The sequence below is a fragment of the Acanthisitta chloris genome, unplaced genomic scaffold (assembly GCF_000695815.1).
Source record: "Acanthisitta chloris isolate BGI_N310 unplaced genomic scaffold, ASM69581v1 scaffold23760, whole genome shotgun sequence".
NCBI classification, from domain to species: domain Eukaryota; kingdom Metazoa; phylum Chordata; class Aves; order Passeriformes; family Acanthisittidae; genus Acanthisitta; species Acanthisitta chloris.
Genome location: NW_008652542.1, coordinates 14247 through 21715, shown reverse-complemented (window position 1 = coordinate 21715; position 7469 = coordinate 14247). Strand labels below are relative to the sequence as shown.

General features: G+C 54.9%; 2 protein-coding genes across 2 annotated transcripts in view; one reads left to right on the top strand and one right to left on the bottom strand.

Annotated features, from left to right (window-relative positions):
- CDC42EP1 (CDC42 effector protein (Rho GTPase binding) 1) overlaps positions 1-2220 on the top strand; it is a 2373-nt gene extending 153 nt beyond the window's left edge. The window contains exons 2-3 of the mRNA XM_009077758.1: positions 1-378; positions 1427-2220. The exon at positions 1-378 is cut by the window's left edge and continues 10 nt beyond it. Of these exons, the coding sequence (XP_009076006.1) occupies positions 1-378; positions 1427-2220 (1172 nt within the window). The remainder of the gene's footprint in view (positions 379-1426) is intronic.
- A 2853-nt stretch (positions 2221-5073) lies between these two features.
- LGALS2 (lectin, galactoside-binding, soluble, 2) lies at positions 5074-7114 on the bottom strand. Its single transcript, XM_009077746.1, has 3 exons — positions 7059-7114; positions 6680-6839; positions 5074-5220 (listed from the first exon to the last, which is right to left on the bottom strand). Exons 1-3 carry the CDS (start codon positions 7112-7114, stop codon positions 5074-5076), a joined length of 363 nt encoding a protein of 120 aa, XP_009075994.1.
- Positions 7115-7469: the final 355 nt, after the last annotated feature.

Below are 7469 nucleotides of genomic sequence, written 5' to 3'. Positions count from 1 at the left end.
AGTCGGAGCTGACACCGGACATGATCAGCCCGCCGCTGGGGGACTTTCGGCACACCATGCATGTGGGGCGCGGCGGGGATGTCTTCGGGGACACCTCCTTCCTCAGCAACCACGGTGGGGCCGACACAGCCAAAGCCAACAACTTCTTTGCCCGGACGCTGCGGCATGTGCGCCGGTCACCGCTGAAGAGACGGGGCAGTGGGGGCCAAGCAAGTACATCGCTGGAACCCCCAGCCGTCTCACCCATCATCAAGAATGCCATCTCACTGCCGCAGCTCAACGAGGGAATGTACGACGGCAGCAGTGGACGGGGCTTGACCAGCAAGTTCTCCTTCAAAAGTGCCTCCAACAGCTTCTCCAAAACGCACCAGACCTACGGTGAGTGAAGCGTGGGGCAGGGGCTGGCGCCCAGGTACTGTGCATCCTCTGCAGCCCTCCTCCATCTCTCCATGCCTCGTTTTTCTCCCCACTGAGGGACTTTAGGCTCTCAGGAGAGATGGGACACTTAAGAGTCCCCAGTCCCGATAATCCCTGAGAGCAGATAACCCTAACCTTGCCCTGAGCCACAGTCCTTGCTCCTGCCCTTGGAGCATCTCCTCCCAGGGTGTCCCCAAAGTGGGGCATGGATGGTTTCTCCCCCTCTCCCATAGCCTCACACAGCTGGCAGTCTGTGTGGAGTAGTTGTAAGGGGGTGCTCCTGCCTACCCCCAGCCCTACACCTTTCCCATGAGAGGCCTCCCTGAGGAAGCCAAGAGGCTGCTGGGGCAGTGGAGCAATGCCCACTCCAAGGTTACAAGGTCAACCCAGGGACTCATCGCACAGCCTTCCCCTTCTCCACACAGATGTTCTAACCCTGTCCCTAGCTATGCCAATAGCTACATCTCCATGTGCTGCTCCTCAGGGGACACATCCCCGCTTCTCCATCATGCCCATATCCCTTCCTGCCGGCTGGGTTCCCCTTTCGGAAAGGGTTGTGGGAAGGATGAGATGGGACAGCTGTGTGGCTCCTTTCCAGCCTCACAGCACTGGGCTGTGGCTCAGCTTTTCCCCAGGGAGGGAGGTCTGGAACAGGTCTCGGGGCTGGGGGGTTGGATCTGGGGGGGCTGCAGCAGCTGATGAAGGTGGCCTGGCTCAGAGGGAAAGGCAGGCTGAGGCAATGCTGCCATCTCCTGGTCCCACCTGCCTGGCTCAGCTCCCACTGCCATGTCACCAAGCCCAGAGCCCACCTGGAGACCCTCTGCTGTAACTCGGAGCTTTCCAGGTGTCTGCAGAGACACTGGCCTGTCCTTTAGAGGCCAGAGTCACTGATGAGAGCATGACCTGTGCCACTTTGGCGGCAGTGTCCCTTGTTCCCTGCAGAAGTAACACAGGTTTCCTTCTGCTAAGCTGTCCCCTCACCTCACCAGCCATCCTTTCTGCCTCGCAGGGCTGGAGTCCGGGTTTTGTACCATCCCTCGCATCCCTCGCTTGGAAAAGGCCCAGGAGAGCACCTTTCCCGGGGAAGATGAGCTGGATCGCTCAGACTCCCTGCTGTCGTTCCGCCTGGACCTGGGGCCCTCTCTGATGAGTGAGCTCCTCCAGGTGATGAGCTTCTCTGAAACCAATGGAAACGAGGTGGGGGAGGATGGCCCAAACCTCCTGTGTGGTGAGGGGACCAAGGACAGGGTCCTTCCAGCATCAGGCGAATCCCACGGAGAGGACAAGGCAACATCCAGCTTCTGGGACCACTCCAGGCAGAGCAGCCTGTCAGGGGCCAGCTCATTGCCAGGTCTGTCAGTCCATGCCAACGGAGATGCACATGCCATCGAAGGTGCTGGAGCAGACTCTCTCTGGGCCTCAGGGCCGGGAGCAGTGCCCAGAGGGAGCCCCTGGCAGGGGCATTGGAACGACTGCACCATCGAGGCAGGAGAATTTGACCGAGCGACCCAGGTCCTGGCTCGCCATTACGGTGGGACCAGCACCCCGCGGAGCTCGGAGAAGGGTGAGGGTCCCCGGCAGGCCCGGACACAGACCCTGTGGGAGAGCCCCAGCAGCAGCTTGTGGCAGTCACAAGTGACAAGGGAGAGCCGGTCCCCTGGGGCCACCTGGAGCCGAGGAGAGGAGGAGGAGGACAAGCTCTCCAGCCTGCAGGGAGCCTATACTGGTGCCCGCGGCGGGCGCAGCAATTCCTTCGAGTATGCTGATGAGGAGGAGGAAGAGGACGATGAAGTCAAGGTGTGAATGGCCATCCCTCCCGTCACTGACCCCACCAGAGACATTGGTGCCAGGGTCTTCACCCTCCTCCCTACACCCCACCCTCAGGTGCCAACGTCACCAGCAGACCCAGTGGGAAGCCTTCCTGCGGAGCTGGGGGCATTGGGTGTGCTGCAGAGGAGCAGGAGGAGAGCCTGACTCCTGCGGGGCTCCCTGGAGCTGGGCCAGGCTGCTACAGAGGGTCAGTAAGCACCACAGTGCCAGGCATCATGGCCCTTCTCTGGCCTCATTGCCCTTAGACACTGAAGGGACATTCCCACGTGCCAAAGGAAAACCAAACTCCTTCCTACCCCTTCCTGTTCTCCCAGGCGCCCTCTCTCCCAACCCTCAACCTGGCCCCGTCTTCCCACTGAAGTCCCCAACCACCTTCTGCATGGCACAGGTGCCCTCCCAGAGATATACTGGCATGGAGGGGATGGGAATCTCTCCAGCTCCAGCTGGTGCAAGACCCTTTGGTATAGCACATCTATCTACCGGGGGAGGTCAGCTGGGGGTCCAAGGGGCAGGCAAACCCCACAGAGCTGAGCTTTCTCTTTTTCTTTCCCCCCCAAAAAGCCATGTGCTCGGTGTTCAGGAGGTGAGAACATGCACAGAGATAATCACATGTGTCTTTCCACTTGCCTCCTGCTGCTGAGCATCACTTAGGATGGCTTCTTTCCTGACCTAGACTCCTCTCAACGGGGAGAGGAGAAACTTCCTGGCTGAAGGCAGAGGCAGGTTGTCAGGTCACCAAATTCTGCAGTTCAGGCCCTAAAAATCCCTTCCTTTCCCGCTGCCTCAGAATAAGGAGACTCCTCCTCTGCAGCCACTCGGTTTGTGCCACCATCCCCAGCCATCTCCCCATTCCCCACGCACACACCCCTCTTTCCAGCACACCCCTTCCCACGGGCAGGCATGGACAATGGCTAATGTCCCTCACCAAGTGGCCCTGGGCGACACAGCTGCCCAGGAATGAGCTGTCCCCCACACTGCCCTGCATGCACACTGGCTCTCACAGAAGTGCCTTTGTGCCATGGTGTGGAGCTGACATAGGTCACCAGAGGGACCCTCACAGGACCCCCCTTGTTCTCTGGGACAGGAGGGGGGGTGCAGTGGGGGGAGATGCTGGGCCATGGCTGCAAGGCTCTGCTCCCATGCAGCTCACCCACCACCCAGCTGCTTTTGGCAGGGAGCTCTTCAGGGCACAATAAAGAGCTCTGATGTGCACGTGTATTGCACATGGAAGTGCCACTTGTGATCAGCCACTGAGGTTACAGACAAACCCATGCCCCCCAGCCTCCCTGAGGGGCTGCCTCATGCCAGCTGGCAGCAGCAAGCCGGGGCAGGCACCAGCTTCAAAAAGTCCCCAGCTCTGGCCACTGGCACCCTGCAAGATCAGCCCCCCTGCACTCTTCAGGGTGGGGACCCGGGCTCTCAGGACAAGCTCCACTCTACCCTCTGCTTCCTAGACTGTAACACAAGCTCCAGACCAAAGACCCACATCTGTGGAATTATCCTTTCTGCCTCCACTCTGTATCCCATGCACTTATTATTGTCCTTATTAAAACAGTTTTGATACTAACTTCTCTGGTGCCTCCCCTTGGCTGCTGTGACCTTATCCTCTTCCTTCTGTCTGCTGGTGCCCCAGCTACCAAATCCCATCCTCTCCACTCTCAGCAGGATATTCCAGCAACTCTGGGATCCCTGGATTAATGAGCCTGGTACTTTGTGCTGCTTTCTGGGGCTAACACAAAGCTACATCCTATCCACCCAGCCCCATGTAGCATGCAGAAGGGTGAAAAGCTTCCTCTCCAACTCAGCAACAATTCATTTGCAGCCTGGAGCAGATCAGTACCTGTCCCTAAACTGGCTCAGCTACAGCCTGTCCAGCCCATCAGACATCCTCTGCCTGTGCACTCAGGCAGCAGCAAGTCCTCTGGCTTGGGCAGCAAGAAAGTGGAGAGGGAGGGCAAGGGCACTGCCACCTTGCCTTGGACTGGGCTCTCCATAAGATGCTTTTCTACTCTGCTCTCCTTCCACCCAGCCTAAAGTACCCCAATGTTTGCTGTCACACATTGGTCTCACTCAGGGCTGGCAAGACACTTTATTTGGAGCAGCAGCATACCATAGTCAGGATTACTTGCCTGTAGTCCTGTGTGAGGGACACAGGCTTGGAAGTGCTGAGCCACATAACTCAGCCCAAACCTCACTGCCTCCTCTACCTCACTTTGGCTGAGTAGGGTTCACTGTGGAAATGTCAGAGTAATGGCTAACCTGACTGGAATGTGTCAGCAGATAAGTGAGGTGAGGTAAAGGGGAAAGTTGGAGGAGACAAGCCTTTATCTATGGCTGCTGGCTGGGGGCACACCTGTGCTGCCTTCCCAATGCCACCTAATATTTAATTATGTGCTTTTGTGGCACTGAATACCACATCAAATGCCACATCACTCATATCCATGCTTTTCTCCCCACTCCTCCATCCCTTGTTTGCAAAACCTCACAAAAACTGTGCAGGAAGAAGTGGTGCATTGCGCAACGATTACACAGCCATTTTCCAGGCAATTGCACAGTGTCCTCCTCCTGAACCCCACCTACAGCCTGCTTTGGTCTATCTACTATCCCTTCAACCCCACATCCTGCTCTGACCTGGAAAGCACCTGGCGCTATCTGGGCGTTAATTTCATCCAACAACAGCTCCTTACTTGTTGGTGGGAGAACCTTGGGCTTTGTCAGTGACTCACATGGAACCACAGAACCAGAGATCTCAGAGAAGGCAAAGCAGCTGGAGCAAGCAGTCTTCCACTGGGTTGGTTTTTTATTAAAGCAAGGAAGCAGCACCCATTAGTTCAGCTTGAAGGAGCTGATCTTGAAGCCTCCTGCGATGTTCAAGTAGGTGATCTTGCAGTAGTGATGCCGGTTTGGGAAAATCACTTCATGCCCATTTGGTAGTTGCACATGGAATTTGTCTGCCAGCATTTCAATGATGAACTGGGAGAAGACAGGGGGAAGGGCAGGAATTGGGGGCAATGAGGGAATTAGGAGGTGAGCATCTAGGCAAAAGGTCTGACTGTTAGATGAGAGGGTCAGACCTGGTCACTACAACCTTAAGCAAGGTGCTGGGGGTTGAGCTGAGGGTGATTCTGGAAATACACTGTTGATATCAAGGGTCTGAGCTGGTACATAGATTATGATTTGACTACAGGATCTCTCCTGAGGCTGTCTCAGCTACTCAGATTATAAACTCAGAGCAGCTAAAGTATGTCATTATATGTCTTCATACACCACACGGCATGTATACACCACTGTTGTGCTCTGAACAGGACAAAATAAACCTGACATCCTGATTCCCTCAGCAGCTTACTGAGACCTCGAAAAGGGAGCTTCACTGATAAACATACACAAGCAAACCAGAGGAGAACCCATCACTGCTCATTGCATACTAAAGGGAATGTGTCCCCAAAGCTGACACCTCACCACCCCTTCCCCAAGCTCTAGCCATGTCTGAGGAGACAAGCTTAGCAGTAGGAACTGGACTGCTCCTACATGCAGTCCTGCTAACACCTTGGGACATCAAGATGGGGTGAGACAGCAATCTGAGCAGCATCCCCTGCAGGAGAGAGGACAGATAGGCAGCATGGATCCAAAAGTAATAAGGACAGAAGAGCTGAGGGAGAGGTTTTTGGACATTGATCCACACTCTGGGTTGCCTTAACGCCTGTGTTTGCATATAAGGCAATTAGGGAGAGGAATAATGTTGAAAGCAGCAAGATCCTGCTTCTTGGAGGCTTCCTTTATCTCCATACCTGCACCTGGTGTGCCCACCTGCTGGGCAGGTAGCAGGGCCAGGAAGCACTTACTAAGTTGGAGACAGACAAGGCTCATGCAAAGAGGAGACTGAGGGGAGACCTCATCACTGTATACAACTTCCTCATGAAAGGAGTGCAGGGGCAGCACTGACCTCTTCTCTCTGGCAACCAATGACAGCACCCAAGGGAACAGTCTGAAGTTGCATCAGGGGAAGTTTAGGCTGGATATTAGAAAACTGTTCTTCACCCAGAGAGTGGTTGGGCACTGGAACAGCTCCCCGGGGAACCTGTGACAGCACCAAGCCTGACAGAGTGTTTGGACAATGCTCTCAGGCACAGGGTGTGATTCTCGGGGATGTCCTGTGCAGGGACAGTACTTGGACTAGATGATCCTTCCGGGTCCCTTCCAACTCTGATTATTCTGTGATTCTGTGAAAGTTCCCAGAAGCAGCACTGGGGTTTTGGAGGAGAAGTGAAAATGGCAACCAGGGCCAAAATCCCACTGAATAAGGGGCTGTTGTGAGGGAGCAGGAGGCATTGGATGGGACTGGAAAAACTAGACTATGCAAATCTGCTAACCAGGGGCTTTTTACCACCACACACACACTCCCCACAACCTCATGCTGGCATAGACCCCTCACCTTGACAGTGCAGCCCCTGGAGAAACAGAGGTGGTTATCACGATGCTCTGTCTGCCAGACATTGGAGACCTTGGAGTTGCAGACAATGACAGACTCATTGAAGCGTGGATTGAAGTGAAGTGCCAGATCTGCTAAGCTGTAGCCAAGATTGATGCTGAAGCTGTGGATGAACAGGAGGAAAGTCAGCCACATGGGCAGGAGAGGGTCTTGGAAGACCTGAGATCCAATACACATCTCTGCACTCAATTCATTCCTCAGTGTTGCAGGTGGTGACATAGGGATTCCCCTATACATTTTGTGTCTGGCAACCTTGGAAACCCACCTCCCTCTACAGCCCACCCTCAGTCCTGGCAAGTCAAGTTGGTTTCTTTGTACTTACCCAGCAGTACCGACAGTTATTTTGCCCTTGATCTTTAGGGTGTCCCCAGTCTTCATATCTAGGTTTAAGATTTCAAGTCTGTCCTAAGGCAGAGAGAAAAATAGTCTGTGGGGCTCCTGCAGCCATTCCTCCTTTGCCACCGTAAGTGAGAGGGTGCTGCTTAGAGTAGGTGTCCCAGCCAGAAGAACATCTACTACTCTCAGCTGGTGCTCCTCTCACAGCCAAAATTCTCCGTGCTGGAGGTCTCGCATGAGCTTCCCACTCAGTGAGTGGGCTGAATGAAGCCAGCAAAAGAGAAAAGACATAAGGGAGGGAGGAGATGAAAACAGGTTCATCCTCAGCAGAAGGAAAGCAAAGCATGACAGCAAGAGGTACAAAGAGGGTTAAAGCAGAGGGGCACTACCCAGGGTT